This window comes from Chiloscyllium plagiosum, unplaced genomic scaffold (assembly GCF_037043375.1).
Source record: "Chiloscyllium plagiosum isolate Xiang-an unplaced genomic scaffold, Cpla_swu_hap1 HiC_scaffold_24, whole genome shotgun sequence".
NCBI classification, from domain to species: Eukaryota; Metazoa; Chordata; class Chondrichthyes; order Orectolobiformes; family Hemiscylliidae; genus Chiloscyllium; species Chiloscyllium plagiosum.
The window spans coordinates 5371471-5399421 of record NW_028270162.1 but is presented as its reverse complement, the minus strand read 5'-3'; the positions used below and the strand labels follow the sequence as shown (position 1 = coordinate 5399421).

General features: G+C 40.9%; 1 protein-coding gene across 8 annotated transcripts in view; it reads right to left on the bottom strand.

The window, feature by feature from the left end:
• The window catches only part of ep400 (E1A binding protein p400), a 151469-nt gene that overhangs the window by 35231 nt on the left and 88287 nt on the right, over positions 1–27951 (bottom strand). For all 8 annotated transcript variants that reach the window (XM_043715351.2, XM_043715350.2, XM_043715352.2 and 5 more), the window contains 11 exons: positions 25846–25957; positions 22880–23023; positions 18312–18473; positions 13532–13615; positions 12237–12371; positions 9310–9354; positions 9068–9221; positions 6756–7000; positions 5523–5696; positions 2668–2715; positions 2414–2550 (listed from right to left, as the gene is read on the bottom strand). In XM_043715351.2, coding sequence (XP_043571286.2) covers positions 2414–2550; positions 2668–2715; positions 5523–5696; positions 6756–7000; positions 9068–9221; positions 9310–9354; positions 12237–12371; positions 13532–13615; positions 18312–18473; positions 22880–23023; positions 25846–25957 — 1440 coding nt within the window. The remainder of the gene's footprint in view (positions 1–2413; positions 2551–2667; positions 2716–5522; positions 5697–6755; positions 7001–9067; positions 9222–9309; positions 9355–12236; positions 12372–13531; positions 13616–18311; positions 18474–22879; positions 23024–25845; positions 25958–27951) is intronic.

The window sequence follows — 27951 nt, the reverse complement described above, 5'->3', positions numbered from 1 at the left end:
GAAGAGAATTCCAAAGACTCATCACCCTCTGAGTAAACAATATTCTCCTCACCTTAGTCCTTAACTGCATCCCCTTTACTTTTAAAATTAGGCCCCTGGTCTGGATTCCCCAACCAGAGAAAATGTCTTACCTGTATCTTCCCTAAATATCCATTTTAAGTATTTTGTAGGTTTCAATGAGATCACCTCTCAATCTTCAAAACTTTAGAGAATACATGTCCCAATTTGTCCAAAAGCTCTTCATAGGACAGTCCTACCATCCCAGAAACAAATCTAGTGAACCTTTGTTGCATTCCCTTTATGGCAATATCATCTTTCCTGAGATAAGGAAATGGAAACTGCACACACAGTACTCTAGATACTGTCTAACCAAGTTGCTACACAATTGAAACAAGACTTCATTACTCCTGAATCTAAATCCTCCAATGATAAAGGCTAATGTTTCATTAGCATTCCTAACAGTGTGCTGCACCTGCATGTCCATCTTCAGTGAATTACTGACAAAGGTACCCAGATCTCTCTGCACATCTTTGTTCTCTAACTTCTCACTTGAAAATAGTCTGCAAACTTGTTTTTCTTCTCACATTTTCCACATTATATTACACCAACTATGCTCTTGCCCATTCACTATCCAAAGCCTGTCCAAATTCTTCCGAAACCACTTTACATATTCCTCACAATACACATCCCTGCTTAACTTTGTATAACCTGCAAATTTGGAAATATTACATTTGGCCCCCACATCCAAATCACTGATATATATTGAGAAGAACCAGAGTCCAAGATCTGACCCTTGCTGTACCCCACCAGTCACAGCCTGTCAATGTGAGAATGACCCATTTATTCCTTATTTTTGCTTATTTTCCATTAGCAAATCATTAGCTCTTAAGACCATAAGGAATAGGAACAGAAGCAGATGTCTGGTCCGCCATTCAATAAGATCATGGCAGATTCCAAGCCGTACATCACCTCTTGTTCCATGTGCTTTAATGTTACTAACTAATGTTCCTTTGATATGCTCCCCCAAATAAATTATTTTGTTTATTTTAATTTGAAAATGAGAGTTAACAAGAAATGCAATACAAGTGTGTACAACCATCTGACTCAGTTACAAAAGTGCATTGAGGCCAAGAGGAAGGTCTGTGCACTTCACAGATATCTGAATACAACAGTGATGATTAGAACAGGCACAACCACAGACATGAAACTAAATCTGTTAATGGGAAGATAAGGTGAACAGAAACAAAACATTAATTGTTCCTTTGAGGATGCTGAATTGACCTACCATGTATTTCCAACATTTTTTTCTTTCTTCTAACCTGCAGTTTCATTTTTTGTCTTGCCATCTGATTTAGGAGAGTTTGCATTCTGCACCCACTGGGTTGCCTACTGAAATACTGTCAGTTGCATACTTAAAAGGGTGCCAATTTTCAGCCTTTAGTGCATTCTACAGCCATTGGTGAAGTACTTCTAAACTATAGCTACAGAATACAAAATACTTGAAGGCATTAGATGCAAAACAACTAGAGTGAATGGTGAATAGTCTGACTGGACGATACGGCTTCCCTCTCATTGGAGGGATGGCCAATAGTGGTTTAACTTAAGTGTCACAGCGCCTCAGGTGAGGGATGCGATTGAGAAGGAGAGTCCTCATGGTAACCTCAACTGATTCAGGAATTGAGGTATACAAGATATTAAAGATGACTGACAAAGTAGGCGTATAGTGGATGCTTCCTCATGTAGGGCAAACTAGAATGAGAGGTCATAGTTTTAGTATAAGGGGTGGCAAACTTAAAGCACAAATGAGGAGAAATTACTTCTCTCAAATCTGTATGAATCTCTAGAATTTATTAACCCAGAGTGCAGTGAACAAGGAGACATTAAGCAAATTTGAGGAGGAGGAGATATATAAGACTTTTATTAGCAACGTTGAAGGATTATGGAGAGGGGGCGAGAAAATGGAAACGAGACTGAGATGAGATCATCCATGATCGTACTGAATGGCAGGGCAGGTCTAAGGGGCTGAAGTGCCTCCTCATGCTCCTATTTCTTAAGTTAACGTGCAGAAATATTATTTCAGTGAGCAAACAGCTAATCCACTGTTCTCAGGGGACATAGCAGAAGCAGTTCATTCAGATGCAAGTTAAAAGGAATTTAAATTATAATCTTGGAATATAGTAAATGGGTAATTTGAGACATAAGGCATTGAGAGTGGACAAATATTGGAAGGTGAGTTTAAACTCTGATTTCCAAAATGTTCCAGGATTGTCTGGATCTATTGAAGCTAGCTGATATGAGGCTGATTGCAGTCATTAGAAAATGGCTCCATTAAAATGACTTCCAGGATTATAAAATGCAATCTTAGATCAATTTTCTTTGTCCAGCAGCTCCTAATACACCAAAAAAAACTTACATAGGTTTGATTGGCGGACTTCTTTTGCCAGCTATAAGTTTCACAAGCTCAAAGTGGCTTGTGAAAAGCTGCGTATGCATAACACTCTCATCTTGTGCATAGATTTGGCTGGTTCGCAGTGGACGACTGTTCTTGTTCTTCAAATGAAACACAAATACCATTTTAAGATGATACAATTTGCATTTGTTAAAATGCATGCAATTTTAATTTAATGTAATACTACAAAGCAATGATCTATCAAGAGATTAACCTACCTTGTAAATGCTTTTTGTCTTCTTCTTTGGATTAGTGTCATATATCAACTGCAAATGAGCAAGAACAGAGTCAATGAACTTCTTACTCATTAATTCAATCAAAAATTAACAGAGAATACATAAACTTACAAAGCATTGAAGCAAAAGGTGGCAGCATTTACATTTTATTAAAATGCTGTCAGAAACTGTGATACTGCTAAAACATAACCAAACTGAACCGTCCCAATGCTTGAGAATTACAGATGGAGGCTGTATTGTTCTCTCTACTGTCCAAATATCGGCAAACTAAAACGCTTTCTGCACCTTGCTAATATGGATGTCAGGATTTATTCCAAAGTCTCGATTTCTAGTTTATTCATTCTTATGAACTAATAACTCCATCTACACATGCAACATTGCCCCTCCTGTAAGCTCTTTTAGAACTCTAATCTATTGGTCAATTTGATCACAAATTTTGGAATCTATTTCTTTCTTCCTTCCTTGTGCCCAAGGTGTGTCCTGCACAATCTCAATATGAAAAAATTATACATATCATTAAAATCCTACACAGCTATCAATAAAGTTTTATCCAAATAGGTCTATTTGCATAGCTGTACAACATATAAACTCCTTGCAAACAAAAGCACCAACCTAGAATTCATGGAGTGGGTTTAAACTCATTAAAGATTTGCAGATATGTTCTCTTAATATCGAACTCTAAAGTTCTTGATCTGCAAATTCAGCCTTTAAAAGGTCATCTTTCTGCTCTGTGGTTTTAACAGATATCTTTATCTACAATTTTATACAATATTTACTGTCACTGCTAAGCTGCAGGGACAGCATTAATTGAATTGCAGCACTTCTACTCTCTGATGTCAGGTCGTAACTGTGGATCACTGCTCCATACTGGTCCATTACTTCTGTTTACAACATTTCACTCTTCTGTTCCATGTTATATATTATTTTTGTATAGGTTTTGTACATTGCTCTTCAATGTTTGCAATAATCAGAATAGTTATCTGAGCACTGCTCCTCTTTCCGTAAGTCAGTATTCTGCGGTTCTTTTTCTGGTCCTGCTGACTGCAACACATTGCTTGAAACAATTGTTGCTGATGGTCTGCAGCAATTGCATGAATCACAACAACAGCGCAAACATGAAAAGTGCCATCACTTAGTCTTTGCTCCAGGTTAATTTACTTCACACGTTGAATGGCACCGTACAATTAATTGCTGCACCATCAGCAGGATTACGGGTGGAAATACACTGAACACCTTGCTCTTGTGCACAGTGTACCATTGCTACATTTTAAAATGACTTTACAGATATCATTAGCACAAGATTGCTGTCTGAGCTTCACACATACAGTGAGCTAATCTGCCTCCGAAACAAAGTGAACCACGACTCCATCCTCTGAGGAAATTTAGTTGCAGTGCAAACGTGGACAAGGTGCATATCTAGTATAAAGCCAGTCATGCATGAAACTCTAATGTGAACCAGAAGCATCTGTATTACACTCGTCTGCAGATCAAATTTTACAAGTCATAGCAATTACAGTATAGAGTGGCCATTTGGCTCATTCTTCCTGTTGGTAATGGGCCTTTAACCAATGCATCAGATCCACACCCCCCACCGACCCAACCTCCACTCCCGGCACCTTCCCTTGCAACTGCAGGAGGTGCAACACTTGCGCCCACACCTCCCCCCTCACTTCTCTCCGAGGCCCCAAAGGAAACTTCCATATCCGCCACAGATTCACCTGCACCTCCACCCACATCATCTACTGCATCCGCTGCAGCCGGTGTGGCCTCCTCTATATTGGGGAGACAGGCCGCCTACTTGCGGAGCGATTCAGAGAGCACCTCTGGGCCACCCGGACGAACCAACCCAACCACCCTGTAGCACAGCATTTCAACTCCCCCTCCCACTCCACCGAGGATATGCAGGTCATTGGACTCATCCACCGCCAAACCACAACAACGCGACGGTCGGAGGAGGAGCGTCTTATCTTCCGACTGGGAACCCTCCAACCACAGGGGATGAACTTGGACTTCACCAGTTTCTTCATCCCCCCTCCCCCCACCTTGTCTCAGCCGAATCCCTCCAGCCCGGCACCGCCTTCCTGACCTGCAGTCTTCTTCTTGACCTCTCCGCCTCCATCCTACTCCGACCTATCACCCTCACCTTGACCTCTTTCCACCTATCACATTTCCAACGCCCCTCCTCCAAGTCCCTCCTCCCTACCTTTTATCTTCTCCTGCTGAACACTCTCTGCTCATTCCTGAAGAAGGGCCTGTGCCCGAAACATCGAATCTCCTGTTCCCTGGATGCTGCCTGACCTGCTGTGCTGTTCCAGCAATAAAGTTTCAACCTTTAACCAATGCAACCTACCCTTAAAGCATTGTCTGCCTTTTCTAAAGTTTTAAATTCTGTGTCTTCAAATACTTTATCTATTCCCATTCTAAAACCTTGTTACAATTAAGCCAGTGTGGGAGGCATTTCATCTTCTAATTGATCCCTGGTTTGAAAACAGTTGCAAATTAATTTCCTCTTTAAATTAATCTGTCTCCAATAGACTTTAGAAAACAATGATCTTCTAATTGGAGAATAGTAGACAGAAAGATACGCCGAGGAGCACTCTGATGTCCTGATGTACTGACTATGCAGGAATTGACTGGGTAGTTTAGACTTTCACTGTACAATTACTCTTGAGTCTGGAAATCTTAAAAACACAGAACTCAGGACAGGGTGAGTAAAATGGAGTGTGTTTGCAAGCAAGCAAATGCAGCATAAGGACTTGCAGCTCATCCTGAATGCGGAAACATTCAAATTTACAAATTCATTGTTATGAAAGGTGGAACGGTGAAACATCTTTTACCTTTCCTTCTTCTCTTGGTATTATCACATTTTCATATCTGTTGCGACATTGTTTAGGTGATCTGTAAATGCGGCTGCAGGAGTTAACTACATCACTGACAAGATCCCAGTTTGGTGTGTGCGCCGGGGAAATAATGGTCAGGTTTAAGGGCAACTCCAGCAACTGCTTCACAGCCTGTCACCAACAAACAATAAAAATAAATAAAAGTTGTGCCATTAAAAAGAAAACCACAAAATTGTTAATGCATTTGTTGGACACTCCACACGCAAACAGCAAATCTTCTGCAACATAAGACACTAGAAATGGATTTGGACTGTGCAGTGCTTCGACTCCTTCAGAAAATACAGGCTGACTTTCTACAGAGGGTTCTGCTGATTATAGAATCACTCAGCACTGAAGGCAGACATTTGTCCCAGTGTTCTCACGTTAGCTCTTTAGCCCCCTCTTTTCCAACGGTCCTAGAAATCAAATCCCTTCAAGCATTCAGCCAATTCCTTTTGGAAAGTTATTTTATCTATATATCAGATCATTATAATTCGCTGCGTAAAACCTTTTCATCTCAACTTCTGCTTTTGTCAATAACATTAAAATCAGTTTCTTTATTAGCTATTCTAGTGCTGATAGAAACTCTTTCTTCCCATCTATGATTTTAAATTCAATCAAACAAAGAGGACATACTGCCCAACATGTTTACTGGTTCCATGCTACAGCAAACAGAAACAATTTCTACTTTTGGGATTCGTAATGCTTTACCATATATTTGGCTGATGTTGAAATTATATTCAAATATTAAAGATGCAAAGATAATTTCACATACCATCCCATCTTTTCCAAGAATAATATTCTTGTAACCTTGAGGTCAGTTAGAAAACAATTCATCATTCATGCAGAAACATGGAAATTATGTGAGTTTTTTTTTAAAATATGAAAACAAAAGGAACAGAAATTTATATTATGCACCGATAGCCAAAGACAATGATTTAAGTTGGACATGGACTTTTTTTGCCTTACTTCCATAAATGGCCTGATCCTGCATCTGACCTCACCACATGCAAAACAAGTCCCCAGTCCTTCCATGCCAGTGGCATCTGTCCCTCATGTGATGACGGTCTCCAACCCACCCATTAATTACTCAGGACTCTATCTTTCCTCCAGCCATTTGTCTCATCACCAGAGTTTTCCAATCCCCAGCTGTTTGCAGCAAATGTTGACCGAACTTGAAGAAAGGGTTACCTGCAGCAAAGCCCAGTCCTCACTGATCAGCCATTCAGGGCTGTCTGTCCCACTATCCACTGGGGGCTTGGTCAGTGTAGGCAGGGGTTTAGCAAATGACGTTTGTTGTTTCATGAACATGTTCTTCTTCTGATCTTTAGCTTCACGACGCATCTTGAGCATGCATGGTGTTGACCTGTCGAACAGTGAGCGTGGTGGGGTGACTGGTTCTCCATGCCGAGCTTTCTTGAATTTCTTTCCAGCAGCTGCAACAACAAAGGTCAACTGGTTTTACTTTCTAAACTTACAAAAAGCAGTGCCAGATGAATATTCTTCATGTAAAGTTTGTGCGAAGATTTGTAGCTCGGGTGCTCGTTGTTGTGGTTCTGTTCGCCGAGCTGGAAGTTTTTGTTGCAAACGTTTCGTCCCCTGGCTAGGCGACATCATCAGCTATCCTTAGTAGCCACACACGCAGACAACAAGCAACATGAATTCAACTGGGACAACACTACTATCATAGGGCAAGCCAGACAGAGAACAGCCAGGGAATTCCTAGAGGCATGGCATTCATCCACAAACTCCATCAACAAACACATCGACCTGGACCCAATATACCAACCACTACAGCGGACAGCTGAAACTGACAACCGGAAGCGGCAGGGACAGACCACTATAAACACCGGAGGAAACATCAAAGAAGCGCTTCGCAGGAGGCTCCCAAGCACTGATGATGTCGCCTAGCCAGGGGACGAAACGTTTGCAACAAAAACTTCCAGCTCGGCGAACAGAACCACAGCATTCTTCATGTAACTTGCCAGCATCTCTTCCTGCTGTTAGGGCCAGCATCCCGCTCTGCTGAGAGTATGTGGTTGTCTTCCTCCTATATTGCCTACACAGCACAGCAATACACTATTCAACCCAACTGGTCATGTTCCACAAGAGCCTCCCTTTAACCTACCTCATCACCATATCCTTTTATTCCTTTATCTGGTGGGGGAGTCCAAAACTGGAGGGCATAGGTTTAAGATGAGGGTGGAAAAATTTAAAAGGACCTAAGGGGCAACCTTTTCACTCAGAGGGTGGTGAGAGTATGGAATAAGCTGCCAGAGGAAGTGGAGGATGCTGGTACGGTTACAACATTTAAAAGGCATCTGGATGGGTTAATGAATAGGAAGGGTTTGGAAGGATATGGGTCAAATACTGGTAAATGGGACTAGATTAAGTTAGGATATCTGGTCAGTAAGAGTTGGACTGGAGGGTCTACTTCTGTGCTGTACACCTCTATGACTGATATTCAACCAGCTTTCTTGTAAATGCAGTAACACCATTGACCTCAATAATCACTGACCACTTTGACTAAAGATGTTTGACCTGAACTTCCTATCTGAGTTAATAGTAACTATCATAGAATACTTACCTCCACTAATGTATGTGCACGCGTGTCTGTGTAAAAATCTGCAATTAAAAAAGACCTGGCCTAAGGGCACTTTGGATTGTCACAAACAAATCTGGATCACAAATGTCATTTAGGGAAGGAAATCTGCTAATCTTATCTGGTTTGACCTACATGTGACTCCAGACCCACAGCAATGTGGTCAGCTCTTAATTACCCAGTGGTGCCCACATCCCAAAAATGAATTTTTAAAATCTAGTGGATCAATGCTGAGGCCTCAACTACTTATAGTCTACATTAGCATGGACCAATTAAGCTGCAGTGCCCAAGGAAAAAATAATATTAATTAATTGGATGAAGGAGCAAACTGTAATTTTGCCAAACTTGATGATGCTAAGATACATAGGAAAGGAAGTTGTGAGGAGGATATAAAGACCAGAAGCTACAAAGTGATGTGGACAGGTTCGAATGCATAGAATCCCTACAGTGTGGAAACAGGCCCTTCGGCCCAACAAGTCCACACCAACCCTCCGAAGAGTATCCCACCCAAACCCGTTCCCCATTACTTTCTTTACCCCTGATTAATGCACCTAACCTACACATCCCAGAACACTATGGGCAATGTAGTATGGCCAATTCACCTAACCTGCAGTTAAGTGCAAAAGGTTAAATGAGTGAGCAAAAATTAGCAAATATAGGTGGGTTTAAAATTACTGAAATTCTTGAGAAAAGCAATGATGTGTATTACTACTACTAAAGAACCCATAATGTGCCAATTTAGTTGAACACAACGTCTACTTACTATATTGGCACCTCTGAAGCCAAACAGAGTAAGATGAAGTAGTACGGATCCTTTCTTGGTACATATAGGAAAAGCAGCTAAGTTATACCTTCCTCCAAATTCTTCCATTCTCACCAATTTGGAAAGAACATTTCTCACCTGTTGGGTCCAATTTTAGCCTCTTGTGTTCCTTTCGGACATAAACTGGCGGTAGTTTGGATTCCAGAATAGGAGTAGTGTCATAGAGCAGGCACATCACAGGATCCATGTAGATATCATTGTCATCTTGGGGTGGTGTTGGAGGAGTCCATATCTGGCACAGATAGAAATTAATGTTACCACCTCACCTGTAAATTGTATGAAGTCTCAAATTTCTTTGGGAGAAGTGTGTGAGAACTCACTGGCATTATTTCAGTCTGGCCATCCTGACCTTCTTTCACATATTCCTTATCAAAAAGAAAAGAAAATAATTGAAATCTCTCACCGATAATACAGCTCAAATCACTTTATGATCACCTTTTCATTATCAGATTTTCTTATATATTAACGCTGCAAAGCATTTACAGCACAGAAACTTGTCACCCAGCCCAATTTATCTGCATTGATGATTGTTTCATTGAAACATTAAATCTACTCTTCTTCCATTGCTTTCACTTTCACATGGTTATCTGGTGTCCCCTTAAAATCAGCATTACTATTTGCCTCAACTACTCCTGTGGTAATGTGTTCCCTCAATCTTGCCATTCACTGGATAAAGAGGTTTCTTCTGATTCCTTATTTGATTTCTTGGTAACTAACACATGTTTATGATCTCTAGTTCTGGTCTCCCTTTGAGACAATCACCTTCATCTCACTGCGAATTCTATTTCTTGATCAATGGATAGGCATGTGGCTCGATTATCAGCTCTTGCCAAATCTGTCACTCTGCTCAGATAGCAGTTCCCTTAACACAAACGTTGAGGGGGCTCCAACGGAAGTTTCATTCATGATGATGCTCCTAGCAGGTACCAAAGGCATGCTATATTGTCAGAGACTGGCAATCAGGTGCCAGACCCAACCAACCTAAGATGGAACAGTGCTTTAAGAAATTCATTGTACTATTTGAAAAGATTCAACTTCAGCAACTTTTGTAACCTCCCAAACACAAGGGCTAAGGTTCTACATAAACAACTCTTTCTCTGTTCTTTTCTCCACTACATTAACAGCTTTACACCTATTTCTACGCAAATACACCCAAACAGCAGCCTTAAACACAATTAACTTCACCCTGGTTCTTCCTTTATTTATGGAGAAGGGATTCTGATCCTCCTCATCCCAGTGTGAACTAAGATAGGAAAAATCAACTGTGAGGTATCCCCATTCAACTAAGCCTGGTACTTGTACACCAACAAATTGTTCACAAAGGATTGCAAGCTTCACCAAATCATGGTAACCAGCAGCCCTTCAGATCCTTTCTTCACTTCTCTTCCCTCCAACTCAACCTCTTCCTTTGCCATGACTTCACAATATCTTCCAATCATTCCCTCTCTGATTCTGAATGCACTGCCATCAGCTTCACCCTTGTTATGTTCTCACCGCAATGAATTTTAAGCTCAGCTAATCTATTCTTTGGATGCTTCTGTGTGCCCACTATTTTGAGGAGTCTTCCCTCTACTAGAGAGCATTTTACCAGCATTGTCCCTCTAACAAAATCTCTTCCTCTAGCCTCTTCTCCTTTCTAGATTTTAACTGAAAGTTGCAAACATTTTGACACGATCAGTTTCTCTGCTTCCTTAACTCACTATCTTCTTCCAAACTGCGTTCTCTCAGGATCACCCCTAACATCATCATCAAACCTACTGACAAGCCTGGCACCGTCATTAGCGGGTGTACTGATTTCCAGCAAGACTGATTGCCAAATCTCCAAAAATTTCACCTGCCTCCCCCTGAACCAAGACCCCACAACACAATATCACAGCATTGTATCCAGGGTCATCACTAACCTAATCTCCTCTGTGGATCTTCTCTCCACCACTTCCAATATCATTGTCCTGCAATCCTGATGAACTCATTCATTGTCTTCCCAAAACTTATAAAGAAGACTATCCTGGTTAATCTACTACTTCAGCCTGGCTGGTCCCCTCCACCGCCCCTATACAGTCAACAGTACGTTCCACAATGTCTGATCTATTCCACACGCTTCTGCTCTCACCCCTACCCCAACATCCAAAACCACGATAAGGATGAGGGGAACCCTATCTTCCACATCATCAGCTTCTGTACTCAACAAATCATCTTTGTCCATTTATGTCACTTCCATCATGAAATCACCAGCAACCACATATTACTGTCCTCTGCCCAACGTGACCATTCCCTCTGTCATACTCTAGTCTACTCCTCAGTCAGCACTAAACAATCCCGCCCTTTCCTATCGCACTTTTCATGCAAGCACAAGAGACACAATATCTGTTCTGCTAACTGTTCTTCTATCATCAACAAGTTTTCCAACTGCCAAGTGATATACTTACACTTCTTTCAATTTAACATACTGCATTTGTTGATCATAAAAACAGAATGGGCGAGTGCTTTGCAAAACACCTCCATTTAGTCCACAAGCTTCCAATCATAAGGTATGTGAATTCTCCATCTTGCTGCTACCCTGAGTGTTGATGGTCTCAAGAGCCTCTTCCCTACTGTATGATTCTATGAAACGATACCTTACCTTTTGACTTGGCATGTTAAAGCCTTCTAGACTCAACATGGTGCCCAATAATTTCAGGTTGCAATCTCTGCCTCCATTGTATTATGTTTGTGTACTTTGCTGTTTTTATCTTGTTTCTTATCTTTACCCATCGCATTGCTTAAGACAACAGCTATGCACCCATTCAGCTCTCAACTGGTTATGTCTTTCATTTCTGTACTACATGCAATGCTACTCTGTGCAAAATCTAAACAATGAAACCTTTTGTCATTTAATCCCTCCTGCTCTCCACCCTCCCCGCTTAAAATCTATTTTCACTGCTATCTTTACACACCTCTGGCGAAGAGTCATCAATGTAAAACATTACCTGTGTTTAATGCTACATATATTCTGCGTTCTACTTTCAAATCGACCAAATGCTTAAAGAATTTTGTTTTTATAGATGGTAAACATCAATGGAGCACTTTCATGGTCATTAGAAAATCCTAAAATGTAACAGCACTGCAAGTGCACCTACACTGCATCGACTGTAGCAGGTCAAGAAAGCAGCTCACCACCATCCTTATACGGGCAATTAGAAATGGGATGAAATATTAGTGCAGACAGCAACGCCCACAACCACAGAATAAACGAAAAAGCAATGCCGACCTTGTTGTAAGCATCCTCCCGACTGTATGTGAACAACACGTCATTTTCTTCATCCTCTAGCTGCCTCTTCTTTTCCTCCTTCAGAGAGTGCAAATGTCCAAACTCCCACACGCGCTTGGCAGTTTTTATACGATCCTGACAGCCAGAAATGGCAGCAGTTAACATTTTTTTTCTAACACAAATACACAGTCCTCATTGTGTTTGAAAACAACTTCCAACAACTCTATTTCCAAAAATGTATATTTGACTTGGCATTTCCATTGCTCAGACTTTTAACTTGATGATACCGGCTGCATTAAATGATACAAGTTGTGTTTATCATAACCACAAAAATACAGCTGAAGGGTTCATGCACTGGTTTAGCAAAAGGTTTGAAATCTAGAAGACATGCCATGAGTTTGAACATAATATCAAAGTAACTATTCGTAGCTTAGGTTGAGGTTCTGGATGTAGGTTTGCTCGCTGAGCTGGAAGGTTCATTTTCAGACATTTCGTTACCATACTAGGTAACATCTTCAGTGAGCCTCTGGACAAAGCACTGCTGATGTTTCCTGCTTTCTATTTATATGTTCAGGTTGGTGATGTCATTTCCTGTGGTGATGTGATTTCCTGTTCTATTTCTCAGGAGGTGGTAAATGGGGTCCAAGTCAATGTATTTGTTGATAAAGTTCCGGTTGAAATGCCATGCTTCTAGGAATTCTCATGCGTGTCTCTGTTTGGCTTGTTCTAGGATGGATGTGTTGCCCCAGTCGAAGGGTGTCTTTCCTGATCTGTATGTAAAGATACTAGTGAGTATCCTTACTAGTGAGGAAGGACACCACTTCGTGACCTTGAATCCATGGTTGCCAAATCTCACCCCTCCCCCAAATGAGAGTTTTTCTTAGTTCATATGGGTCTATTAGCAGCTTGTGATAGGGATCAATCACTGATTAGTCAACAACTCCTTTATCATTGTATAATACAGCTGCCAGGATGCAAAAGGTGAACTTGATGGACCTTGGCCTTTGATAGTTCCTATGTTCAGAGAAAGGAAACATTCCACAAGTACCCCACCAGTTCCCCCACAGCCAAAGCCTGATTCCAGTGCTACAACGGCATTTTTGACCGAGGCCTTTAAATTGATCAACACAGCAACCTACTTCAAAATGAAAACAGCCCAAGTCTCAATGATTATGGTCCTATCCGGAGAACAAATTTTTTTTAAAAAAGAACCATTTTATTTGCACAGTATTAGGTGCGAACACACTTAGTTTCATAGATAATAGACCCTGAAAAGTGTTCAATATTGTACTTACGTCTGGTAGTCTCTGCTCTGCTGGAGTTATAAATGCCTGTGTGAGCTCCAAATAATTCATTGCATACTTTTCAACTGGTGTAAGCTGTGGAAATGATTATTTGGATTATTATGTTAATTCATCTGGGGCAAAATTGAGAGTTCACAACCGCTAGGTTCACATCACACATTATTGGGGCTATTTAATCATATCAACATGCTCATATTCAAGTTCCTCTTATTTTAAATTGCGCTCTGTTAAACCAAAGGGAAAGGAGATTTAACTCAAGCACTTTGAGACTCTGGTACAATAACATCAGTCAGAGTCATAGAGATGTACAGCACGGAAACAGACCCTTCGGTCCAACCCGTCCATCCCGACCAGATATTCCAACCCAATCTAGTCCCACCTGCCAGCACCCGGCCCATATCCCTCCAAACCCTTCCTATTCACATAGCCATCCAAATGCCTCTTAAATGTTGTAATTGTACCAGCCTCCACCACTTCTTCTGGCAACTCATTCCATACACACACCACCCTCTGTGTGAAAAAGTTGCCCCTTAGGTCTCTTGTATATCTTTCCCCTCTCACCTTAAACCTATGCCCTCTAGTTCTAGACTCCCCGACCACAGGGAAAAGACTTTGTCTATTTATCCTATCTATGCCCCTCATAATTTTGTAAACCTCTATAAGGTCACCCCTCAGCCTCCGACACTCCCAGCCTGTTCAGCCTCTTCCTGTAGCTCAGATCCTCCAACCCTGGCAACATCCTTGTAAATCTTTTCTGAACCCTTTCAAGTTTCACAACATCTTTCCGATAGGAAGGAGACCAGAATTGCACGCAATATTCCAACAGTGGCCTAACCAATGTCCTGTACAGCCGCAACATGACCTTCCAACTCCTGTACTCAATACTCTGACCAATAAAGGAAAGCATACCAAATGCCTTCTTCACTATCCTATCTACCTGCGACTCCACTTTCAAGGAGCTATGAACCTGCACTCCAAGATCTCTTTGTTCAGCAACACTCCCCAGGACCTTACCATTAAGTGTATAAGTCCTGCTAAGATTTGCTTTCCCAAAATGCAGCACCTCGCATTTATCTGAATTAAATTCCATCTGCCACTTCTCAGCCCATTGGCCCATCTGGTCAATATCCTGTTGTAATCTGAGGTAACCCTCTTCGCTGTCCACTACACCTCCAATTTTGGTGTCATCTGCAAACTTACTAACTGTACCTCTTATCCTCGCATCCAAATCATTTGTCATTTACATAAAAAGTAGGGAATCTAATCTAATCAACATGGACAAAAAGTTGAGGACCCAGCACCGATCCTTGTGGCATTCCACTGGTCACAGGCCTCCAGTCTGAGAAAAAACCCTCCACCACCACCCTGTCTTCTACCTTTGAGATCTAACCTTGCTAATCAGTCTCCCATGGGGAACCTTGTCGAACGCCTTACTGAAGTCCATACAGATCAAGTCGACTGCTCTGCCCTCATCAATTCTCTTTGTTACTTCTTCAAAAAACTCAATCGAGTTTGTGAGACATGATTTCCCACGCACAAAGCCATGTTGACTATTCCAAATCAGTCCTTGCCTTTCCAAATACATGTACATCCTGTCCCTCAGGATTCCCTCCAACAACTTGCCCACCACCAAGGTCAGGCTCACCGTTCTATAGTTCCCTGACTTGTCTTTACCGCCCTTCTTAAACAGTGGCACCACGTTTGCCAACTTCCAGTCTTCCGGCACCTCACCTGTGACTATCGATGATACAAATATCTTAGCAAGAGGCTCAGCAATCACTTCTCTAGCTTCCCACAGAGTGCTAGGGTACACCTAGAGCTGAAAATTCCTTTTAACCAACACAAAGGATAATGCAAGATGGCTTAAACACCAAAGCACATTTTGGAGAGGTCAACCTGCAGAAGGGTGAAAAAGGCAGTGACATCTTGTACTGCTCGGTAATGGAGCTACAAAATGCAGATTCATTTAGCAATTTTCTAAATCCAAGTATCATCTCAGTCCACAGATCATAGATTCAGCTCCACTTCACAAGCTTGATCACAAAACCTTGACTGATAGTTAACTGCTATACCGTGACAGCCCTATCATTTAATTAACATATTTAGCAGTGATCCTCGCGGTCTTTTCAGATTAATGTAAAAGGCTAACAGCATTATTTGAGGATGAACCCAAAACATTCAGTCCATATGAGGAGGAGGAACCGCAAGAATAAAATGTATGGAATACAACCAAAAGAGATGAGAAGCAGGAAGCAGGGATATTCAATGGGCAGATTTAATGATATGGAAGAGAGTTTAAGCTTAAAATCTGAAACATGTACAATTAAGCAATGACGTACAATTAATTGTAAGTTAGAGTGTACAGTAAAAGACTTTTGTTGGTTTTTTAAAACACTCTTTAAAAGGCAAATCAGAAGCACAAAATTAACTACAACACAAAAGCAGCAAAATCACAATAAATACAACAAAGTACAAAGGCATTTAGGTGCCATTCAGGTGTAAAAATCTGTAAGTGCTGTCCAAATTCAACTTATTCATTCAGGCAATTAATTGAGATAAATTAAAGATCCAATACCAACTTCAAAGGAAGGCAGTAGATAGATTTTTGACTAAAGTAGAGTCAAGAGGTGAAAGGTTTCATTATGATCCCATTTCAAGGTTTGAAATAGTCATGATCCCTCAGTGAGAACTTTGTTGGCAGGACTTCAACTGTTGGACTTGGTCAAAGCTCCACAGAGCCACTGTTGCCTAAGAGCTCTCAACCCCACCGGGGGGAGTCCGAGGTCAGCGCATAGAGTGAAGCTGAAGCCACATTGATTATCCATGATCTTACTAAATCTTACTAGGTTTGAGACACTTAAAAGGCTTTACCTCCTCTAAGTCATATGCTCTTATAGAAGGCTCAAACAACTGTTGTCATTCAGCTTGATCAAAAACTGTTGCCAAGTCACCATTACATGGATCAGACTCCTCCAGGAGTAACATCTGGCCATAAGCAGGTATTGGAGGAGTGGATTTCAAAGCTGTTTTTATATGCTTTTCCTCCTTGCTTAAAGAGATATTCGCATACCCCCACCTATACAAACCCATAGTCACTCTATCGCTCCCCCTCTCCTTGATCTTCTGCCCAAATTACTTTCCCACAGTTCACCTTCAACTTGATGTTCACATTGCACTCTTTTTGAGTCAAAGTAACAGTTTTGTAAAATAGCAGATGTCACACTGGGGCTCAGATGGCTAACAAGCCTAGTGAGTGCAATAAATACTGATCCTAAGATCGTGAACTCAATTGTCAGTCTCTCACTTGCTAATTTCAGAGAAAAATTAAGTTACAAATTAGGCATAATTTATCATAGTTAACTTAATTAGTGAAAGTAACAACAATCCCTGCAGGCAAAAAAAATCATAAAATAATTCTGAGAAGGACATAACAGTAACCATTTGTAGTGAATTTAAAAGGTTGAAGGTGACACTTAAACAATCTTCAAGCAAAACCACTGGTTTACATAAACTATTCTCTGGATTTTAATACATGCCATGAGCAATGAAAAACACCTCAAATAAATTTATCTTTGAATATTCTGTTTGTACAGTGACTTTTTTAGCAAACTATATCATTCATCAATGGTATCCAAACTGACTAAGAGCTTGGTCAGTTTGAAGGCACACTCTAAGAGGAGAAAGACACAGAGGTTTGAAAACAAAACTCCAGAGCTTAAAGCCCAGATGGTTAAAAACAAGGTAACCATAGGGTGGAAAAATCAGGATGGTAAACACCAGAGATCAGAGGAATGGAGGTAAGGAGGGACAATGTCAAACGAAAACAACTGAAGCTTTAATACAGATAAATCCAATTGAGTCAATTTGTCTTTTTGGGATTTAAACAAAAGCTGAGGGAATAGCAATGTCCTAGTGCAATACTCCGATCAAAGTCCACTTGCTAACCAATCAGCATGTTTACAGTATAAATTTTGCATTCTCATGTATGTTCTGGTGAGTGCAAGATAGACAGCTTCAACAGGAATTACAATTTTTTTTTACAGTGAGGTATTGTTTGTCAGGGAGCAAATGTAGGTCAGTAAGTGAAAGGTTTGTGAATGAACTGACTTGGTGCAAGTAGTGGTACATTCACTGGCCAGCAATTCAGAGGCCCAGACAGACACACTAGGGGCATGGGTTCAAATTCCACTACAGCAGCTGGTAAAATTTTAATCAAATGAATAAATCTGGAATTAAAATCACATCTCAGTGATGGTAACCATCAAACTATTGTCAATTGTTACAAAGCTCCATCCGGCTCACTAATGGCCTTTAGGGAAGGAACTCTTTCATTGTTACCTGACCTAGTCTACGTGACTCCAGATCCATAGCAATGTGGTTGAATCTCAATTGCCAACTAGTAATTTCCATAGCAACAAATGCTATTCGTTCCACTGATATCCCAATCCAGTGAAACAATACAAAAAAAGGAATACTTTAAGCTGACTTGAAACCAGTAGCGCAAGATATGCTTAACAAAATCATTGCTTTAAACTTGATCTGCAACCTTAAGGTGCTCTGTCAAATCAAAGTGCGCAATGTATTTAAATCCTTCAAAATGACACAACATGACAAATACGTGCAAGGGGAAATTCTGCTGGTCTCTGGGGAAAGCACAATTGGATTAGATCTTTCAAAGAGTCATCACAGGAAAAGTGGGCCAAATGGTGCTGCTCAATGAACACAGATCAAGAAACAGATCTTATAAAAGGAAATAGAGAAAACAATTCACCTGCTCAACAAGTGCAGCCAATTCATCCAGATACGCAGGTTCTTCAGTGTTGGTACACCGGCGTTGCTCCAAGGAATTTCCATTACCTTCCCTCAGTTCTGACCTTGCTGTCTGTCCTGATCTAGCGTGATCACCAGTTTCCTGCTCAATGCTGTTCAGAGCCTTCACAAAACAGGAAGTAGAATTGTATTAAAAGACATATTTTCAATTGAAGGAGACACCATTAAAAAGGCACATATGAATGAGTGCAGTATTCTGTTTAATTGTTTTGGGATATTACGAACTGGGTAAAATCTGCTGCAAGACATGAGAGCAATAAGAACCCATACAGCTTCTCAAGCCTGTCCCGTCACTCAATAAGATTACAGGTGAACTTCTATCTCAACTCAATTTCCTGGTCCTATCCCAATTCCCTTGTGCACTCTTACCTGATTAATCTCCCCTCATTTCATCTGCTACAGACACTGTGGTGCAACAGCAAAGGGGAAGATCACTTGGACTCTTAATTCAATGAGGTGATCATATCGTTTATTATAAAGTCTTCAAAAATTGGTCAGTAGTCAGGGATGGAAGGGTGTGACTAAGTGAGGTATGAAAGGGAGATCAAGAAGGTAGAAGTGAAGCAGCCTTAGATCCTCCATATACCCAACAAGTTTGAGATTCCTGCAGCTTGCATGGACCAAAGGCAGCACTTGCAGTCAAGCAGGCTGCTTTGTTCTGGATGATGTCCAGCTTCTTCACTACTGTCGGGAGCTGTATTCATTCAGGCAATTGAAAATTATTTAAAGACACTCCTGACTTGTGCCTTGTATGTGATGGACAGATTTGTGGGCTGTCAGATGAGGAGTTATTCGCTGCAGTATTCCTAACATCTGAACGGCTCCTATATCTATTGTTGTGGTTGGACCAAGTCAGGTTCTGGTCAATGATAACTCCCAGAATATTGCTAATGGAGTATTCAGGGATAATAATGCTTTTGAATATCAAGGGGAATTTGAGACAATTAGACACTTAGAAAATCTCAATGCAAACAAGCAGCTTGATCAAGGATTTATGGACTGGAAATAATGTTTGACTAATTTGGAGAGTTTCTTGAAAAGGTAACAAGCAATGGTGAGCGGCACAGTGGTTAGCACTGCAGCCTCACAGCACCAGGGTCCCAGGTTCAATTCTAGCCTCGGGTGACTGTCTGTGTGGAGTTTGCACATTCTCCCCATGTCTGCGTGGATGTCCTCCGGGTGCTCCAGTTTCCTCCCACAGTCCAAAGATGTGCAGGTCAGGTGAATTTGTAAATTGCCCCTAATGTTAGGTCCATTAGTCAGAGGGAAACGGGTCTGGGTGGGTTACTCTTCGGAGGGTCGGTGTGGACTGGTTGGGCCGAGGGGCTTGTTTCCACACTGTAGGGTATCCAATCTAATCAACATGGATAAAAAAGGAACCGGTCAGTGTATTGTACTTACATTTTCAGAAAGCATTTGATAAGGTTCCTCATCAATTGTTGCCTCCTATACCAAAAGCTCTCATTTTGTATTGTAATATAAAAGCATGGATAAAGGATTAGTTAGACAACAAAAAACAGGGCAGGCATGAATGGGTTATTTTCAGGTTGACTGGGATCACTGCTGGGGCCTTAACTGTTTATAAACTACATCAATGTCTTGGATGAAGGCAGTGAAATGGATGGTTGCTAAATGCACTGGTGACAAAAGGATAGGAAGGAAAATAAATTGTGAAAAGTACATATGGAACCTGCAAATGACACATGATGTGAATGGGCAAAAGTTTAACTGACGTAATGTGAGAAAATGTGAACTTCTCCACATTGACAGCAAGACTACAAAAGCAACATCTTATTTGAATGGCTAGAGATTGCATAACTCTTGTGGTACAGAGGGATCTGGGTGACCTGGTACAAAATGTTAGTTTGCAGGTCCAACAAGTGATTAAGAAAGCAAGTGGAACGTTGTTCATTGCAAGGAGAATGAAATGTGAAAACAAGGATCCTTTACTACAGTTGCACAAGGCACTGATGAAACCACACCAGAAGTAACAGGAACAGTATTGCTCTCCTTATTAAAGGAAGGACATTATTGCATAAAAGCTGTACAGATAAGGTTCAGTTAATTGATTTCTGGCACAAGAGTGTTATGCAAAAATGAAAGGTTCGGCCTGTATCTATAAGAGATTAAAAGAATGAGAGGTAATTTATTGCAGCATAATAGGTCTTGAGAAGATGTGATAGGATGATGCTGAAAATATGTTTCCCCTTGTGGGATAGACTAGAACTAGAAGTCACCATCTAACAATATGGGCTTTCCCACCTTATGACTGTGATAAGGAGATATGTTTTCTTGAGACTGAGGAAATTACTTCTTCAGTGAGCAGGATGTGGGGGTCATCGAATATTTTTAAACGCAGAAGTAGACAGTTTACTTACTAACAAGTGAGTCCAAGGTTATCAAGAGTAGGCAGGATGTGGAGTTGAGGCCACCATTACATCAGTCACAATTTTATCAAATGGTGGAAGCAGCTGGAAGGACCAAATAGTCTACTCCTGCTTCCTAACTAATATTCCTGTATGGACACTGTACCCACACTCCTGCCAGTTACACCCCCCTGTAAATGCTGTACATGGAACACATTTTATAGTGTAACAGTATGAAAATCAGTACATCACTTTTCTCCACTGCAGATTGACATTGTACTTATAATGCAAGAACAGACCATTCAACCCAACTAGTTTGTACTAGAAATAATACCACACAAATTTATCTGACAAATTTATCCTTTTTTTAAGCTAATACACTTAAAACTTTGCATTCTGTCCTGTATCAAATGGTCCCCTGACCCACAAGCACAAATCAGTTTTAAAATAGTTTTCAGAAACCATGAATCAGATTCTTTTTTCAACAAACTTTACTTAAATGTTTTCCATTTGCATTTTTTAGTGCTTGGTTACTTGAAATAATAGGTCAAAGGGAAGAAAAGTTGAATAATTTCTCTAAACACCTCAAATGTCTATTTGGGAAGGGTGAGGGTTTTGGTAAAGAATCAATTATTCTCAACATGTGACAACAGCAACACCTTGTGGTCAAAGTCTTAACAGCAATCAAGGTTTGTTCAATATATTGTTGCAGTTGCATGACTCCGTAATCTTTTGCTTTAAACTATGTCTTTGATCCTGCTCCACAGCTGGCTGATGAAGTAGCATCGCTTCAAAAGTAGTGCGTTCAAATTAGATTAGATTACATTACAGTGTGGAAACAGGCCCTTCGGCCCAACAAGTCCACACCGACCCGCCGAAGCGAACCCACCCATACCCCTACATTTACCCCTTACCTAACACTACGGGCAATTTAGTACGGCCAATAAACTTGTTGAACCATAAACTGGTGTTGTGTGATTTTTAACTTCATCTATATCACAACAACTTGTGTATCTTCAAAACAGTACAATGTCTTAAGGCACTTCAGGGGAATGGTAGCAAACACCAAGCACATAGATAGACAGAAGAGGTAATATATCACTCACCACTGAAACACCGGATAATAACTTCACTATAAGCTTGACTGCTGGATTTATTTTCTCACAAATGTAAGACAGCCAGGCTTTAGCATGTATCAAACATTTTACAGAGGTGTCATGAGAAGGCACTAACAAACCATCCCTGCTATCTCCTAAGGAAGGGAGAACCTTCAACCATATCAAAACTACTGAGAAAACATTCAGGGGCAGGTTTCCCAGGGAAGGAACATTTATGTACAAAAACTGACAATATAAAACAGGGAGTGATTTTACAAACAGTTGAGTTTGTTTTGAATTTGAAGGAAGTTGTAGACTTCCAAATAAGATCAACAGCAAGCATCAAACTAACAAGCTTGCTCTAAAATTAAGTTAGATTGGCATGATGTTGCCTCTCACCTATCATGGGTGATTGCATGTGCATGTATCATGATTTAGTTATATCTCTGCCAATGGTGTTATAATCCCCTCCCCTGCAGGCTTGCGGGTGACAGCATTTACAACATGACATGTTTACAGAGGCAATCTCTGTAATAAGGATCAAAGAATCATTTAATACAGTACAGAATGTATAATTTTAACATGGGGGATGGAATTATACTTGCACAGCTTGGTCCAGCTGAACACAGAAACAGCATCACTGGAAGTGGAAAATCATTTACCCTCCCTTCATAGCGACATCCAGGACAGATATCAATGAAACAAACTACTGCCATAGGTGTAAAAGGGACAACAGCACAATCACTGTTTGGTTTAGGCAGCCATCACTTTGAGTCAGTGATAACACTCTCACCTCAGGTCAGAAGGGTCTGGGTGCAATCTCCAATTGAGACCAGGGTACACTCATAACACTCCAGTGCAGTACTGGGAGAGTTCTATATGTTTGGAGGTACATTCTCCTGGAAGAAATATCAACAGTGGCTGGTGGACAAGCTATTTCCAAGACTTTGTAAAAGCTTCTGTCCAACTTAGGAGATGAACAAGACACAGAATAGATTGTAACAGTACATCAGTTGCAAAGCTAACAATTAAAAAGGTTTGAATACCTCCAGGAAGGGCTTGGTCTCTTTTGGTGAGATCTGGTTTGCTAATGATGGCACCTGAGACAGCACGACAAATTCCTCAGTCTTTAACTTTGACGCAGTCTCTCCCATAAAAGCAGGAATTTCAAACAAGTCACGGACTGTTTGCTGCAACAAAACGTCAAACAGAGTTTGTACTGATCATAACAAGTTCAGGTAATGTTGAATGTTAGCTGGAAAATGAACAATTATAAAGAAGCAATCCTAACATCATTGAAAATAATCAGCACATGCAGTTTAATCCTGCCACCTAAACTTCCAAGATTGCAATAAACATTTTATACAGTCACAATCTGAACACACAGATGTCATTTCTTCAGCCCTCAGCCAGTTTTAAGTAAAGGTTAGGTCAGTTGCAATTAGGTAATACTTACACACAGGAACAGACCATTTGTCTAAACTAATTTGTTTGTTCTTTATTCTTCAGATATGGGTGCCACTGGTGACCAGGATCAGTAGCCCATTCTAACTACCAATGAATGGACTGGCTTGCTCAGCCATTTCAGAGGGCAGTTAAGAGTCAACTATGTTGCTATGGGTCTAGATTCATAGGTAGGCCAGACTGGGTAAAGATGGCAGATTTTGTTGTGTACAGGACATGAGTGAACCAGATGTGGTTTCAGAACAAACCATTGTTCTATATATTCCCTCTAATTTCTCCTGTTATCACACAGACCTCTAAGGTCAGCATGTGGTAACAAAGGAGACATTGGAAGTGAATGCGTAGACACATAAATCAGCATGCAGGACTCCATGTGGACACGTTGTCTACAGCAAACATTGGCTGTCATGGCCACTATTATTGATGGCTGGCTTTATAGTCCAGGTTTATTGTTTGAACTTGAACCCCAATTTGAATCCATTTCCCATACCATTAGCCAAGGTCAAATTGTTCTGTCATCAGACTCAGAACATTAACTGTTTCTCTCTCCAGATGCTGCTGGGTTTCTCCACAACTTTGTTTTTATTTCAGATCTTTAGCATATTATCCCTACAGTGTAGGAGCAGGTCGTTTGGCCCAACAAGTCCACATCAACCCTCAGAAAAGTAACCCACCCAGTCCCATTCCCCTTTCCCTATTACTCCACATTTACGCTAACTAATGCATCTAACCTAGACATCAGTGAACACTATGGAGAATTTAGCATGGCCAATTCACCTAAGTTTTGGATTGTGGGAGAAAACCAGAGCACCCAGAGGAAACCCACGCAGACACAGGGAGAACATGCAAACTCCATACAGCATCCGCAGTATTTTGCTTTTAACTTGGTCTCTGTATTACTAGTCGAGTGAGATTACAGCTATGCCATCTGCCCCTGCTTGTATTTATGCTCCACGTCAGCAGCCTCCTACAGTATTTCATCAAATCATGTTGATGTGCTCCCTTCATAGCAACATCCAGGACAGATATCAATGAAACAAACTATTGCCATAGGTGTAAAAGGGACAACAGCACAATCACTGTTTGGTTTAGGCAGCCATCACTTTGAGTCAGTGATAACACTCTCACCTCAGGTCAGAAAGTTCTGGGTGCAATCTCCAATTGAGACCAGGGTAGATTAGATTAGATTAGATTAGATTAGATTAGATTAGATTAGATTAGATTAGTTACAGTGTGGAAACAAGCCCTTCGGCCCAACAAGTCCACACCGCCCCGCCGAAGCGCAACCCACCCATACCCCTACATTTACCCCTTACCTAACACTACGGGCAATTTAGCATGGCCTGCACATTTTTGGACTGTGGGAGGAAACAGGAGCACCCGGAGGAAACCCAGCAGACACAGGGAGAACGTGCAAACTCCACACAGTTAGTCGCCTGAAGCGGGAATTGAACCCAGGTCTCTGGCGCTGTGAGGCAGCAGTGCTAACCACTGTGCCACCATGCCACCCACTCCAGTGCAGTACTGGGAGAGTTCTATATGGTTGGAGGTACATTCTCCTGGAAGAAATATCAAAAAGAAAGGGCCTATCTGTCCTCCCAAGTGAATGCAGAGCACAAGTTCGTGATTGCCAAAGGGATCAAAGGTTACAGTGAGAAAGCAGGAAAATGGGGTTGAAAAACTAATCAGCCATGATTGAATGATGACGCAGACTCGAGGGTCCAAATGGCCTGATCTCTGCTCCTACGTCTTATGGCCTATTACACATGGCACTGTATGGAAGAGAAGTTGACATGCAGTGTTATGGTCAATATTTATCCCCTGCTGAACATCATTCAGAATATTTGTGGGATCCTGCTGTGCATAAAAGGATTGCTATGCTCCTCTGCACAGTAACTGGGTAAAATTCAGCAGTAGTTTGCTGTTTGCAAACAGACTTCGGATACCCTGAGATTGTGACAGAAGAACTGCATCTTTACTCCATATGGTTTCAACCAATTACAGATAAAGGGAGAGAGAACTGTATCAGAGGAATGTTGCCTGAAAGGCCACTGCATTACATTCAGCTCCAATGCACATGCACAACATGACCTCAGAAAAAATCAACTTATTTAGTTCTCTGACGAGAAGGGCACATTTAGATTCTTTTGTCGTCACGCACAGTTTTGCCAGCCTCAAATGTGAGGAATCTCCGTTTTTAAGCTAATTGCCAAAGGAAGGGCCTAACCAAAGCAAAATTTTCTGCATAAGGGAATGAATCGCGTGTTTTGTTTTGCACATTAGAGGGATAAGAAAGGTTGTTATGATGCGTCTTCGGCTTGAACTTATTCAAGAAAAGCATGCAAAAACAGAAAAAAAATTCTAGATAAATAATTCAAAGCACAAAAAACATCTTTTGAAAAAATGTCAAACAATTCAAAATGTACTCCCACTTAATTCACCCCAAGTTGTTCACTTCTCCCAGGACTGTTTTTCCTTAAAATAACAGGAAATGTTCAGACTTCCCAAGTCACTCTGTAACAGCAAATGTATCACAGATAAATAATACCTGCTGCAAGTATGCTGTGCAATAGTTGCTCCCATGTGAAGCCACATCTCTGATCATGTTCTTTGTACCATTTTTGAGAAGTTTCTCTTCGATGGAGTTGCCGATAACCAGTCTGCAGTGGAGACAGAGACAGGAAGGTGGGTCAGAGACTCCAAAATGAAAATTTACAAAGCAACTGGTTACAAAGGTTAAACTGAACCTCTCAAACTTTGAAGGCAGGAAACTCAAATAAAAAGATAATCACGCTCAGGTTATGGGCATTGCTGGCAAGGCTGGATTAATTGCATATCTCAAGATGCCCTGAACTTGATGGGCTGGTTCAATACACAACATCACTCATCTGGTGTGGGACTTGAGTCCTACACAGGCTACACGAGATACTGGATAGCTGAAGTTCCTGAAAAGCAGAACTAAACAGGAGAAGAATTTCTCCCAATCCATAAACAACAAATTCAACTGAATTCTAAACTGCCTGTACTATTCTAACTGTGGGGAGAAAGTGAGGTCTGCAGATGCTGGAGATTAGAGCTGAAAATGTGTTGCTGGAAAAGCGCAGCAGGTCAGGCAGCATCCAGAGAACAGGAGAATCGACGTTTCGGGCATAAGCCCTTCTTCAGTAAGGGCTTATGCCTTTCCTGAAGAAGGGCTTTCCTGAAGAAGGGCTTATGCCTTTCCTGAAGAAGGACTTTCCTGAAGAAGGGCTTATGCCCGAAACGTCGATTCTATTCTAACTGTGGACCATAATGTTGGCTTTATATACTGTAGATTCACTACTGTAATTTGACTGTTATGCATTACACTTCTTGTGATAAAACTCAATATTTCCTTTTTCAGATAAAATTCAAAATCTATTTTTAAGTTGTCTTCTCTGTATGAGGTGCTGCTATTAATAGCACCTAAACTCAAATCTCTGCCAACCCCAATTTTTTCACATCACAAAATTGCCAAAGTCATACATTTTTAAAACCGAAACGTATTTGCTAACACTGGACTCCACTGGTCACATTGTTAGCAGTTTGGGCACCTTAATCAACATTCTCTGAAGTTTCCTACAGTTCTCAGAATTAAACCAGCAGTAGCAACAACAATAGCAAGCTTGCACACCATCCCACATTACTGGATGTACACAGTAAGAAGTAAACTAATGGCAAAATCCTGTGTGTACCCACTCCCAACCACTTTGATAAACTGCACTTTAAACTCCATCTTGCTCTTTCCACTCCTCTAACCATCTTAGAATCCAATTTACTATTATATTAATGCTGCAGCTTATTGCCCACTAAATGGCAATAATTACACTAAGCAATTCATCAGTTGCAAAGTGCGCTGTAAAAGCCACTATATAAACCTTAGCCACAAAAACAGAAATTGCTGAAGAAACTTAGCAGGTTTGGTAGCAACTGTGGAGAATGACCACTCTTCAGAATCAAAATGGACTCAAAATGTTAATTCTGCTTTCTCTCTGAAGAATTAAAAGTAATTAATTTAGCCATAAGGGGATTCATACACAAGATACTGCACAAATGCAGGCTCTTTTTGTAACACTTCAATAATTACATGCATTTTAATAATTAATGTTTAGCTTGTTTTTTAAGAAGCCCTTCATACTTTTAACACAATGTCAGCATAATACTGTACAGTTTCACTCTGCCGAAAAGTTCTCCTTTTGAAATAAATCGAAATAAAAAAAAAATCCCCAGTTTTTAGCTTGAGCTAAAAGGTGGCGTGTAACACTCGTGCCACACTAATGTCAGGCAATGATCATCTCCACCTCCAATCTAACCAGCACTCTCGACATTCAACAGCATTACCATCACTCATTCGCCCATTAGCAACATCCTGGGGTTACCACTGGCCATAAAGTCCACTGGACGAAGTATACAAATAGTCACTACAAGAGCGAGCCAGAGGCTAGGAATATTGTGGCAAGTAACTCACTTCCTGACTCCCCAAATCCAGTCCACCATCAACAGGCACAATGTGATGGAATACTCCCCATTGACCTAGATGAGTGCAACTCCAAGACTCAAGGAACGTGACACCATCCAGGACAAAGCAGCCTACTTGACTGGCTGAAATAACCAGAAATATTTAGTCACTCCACGA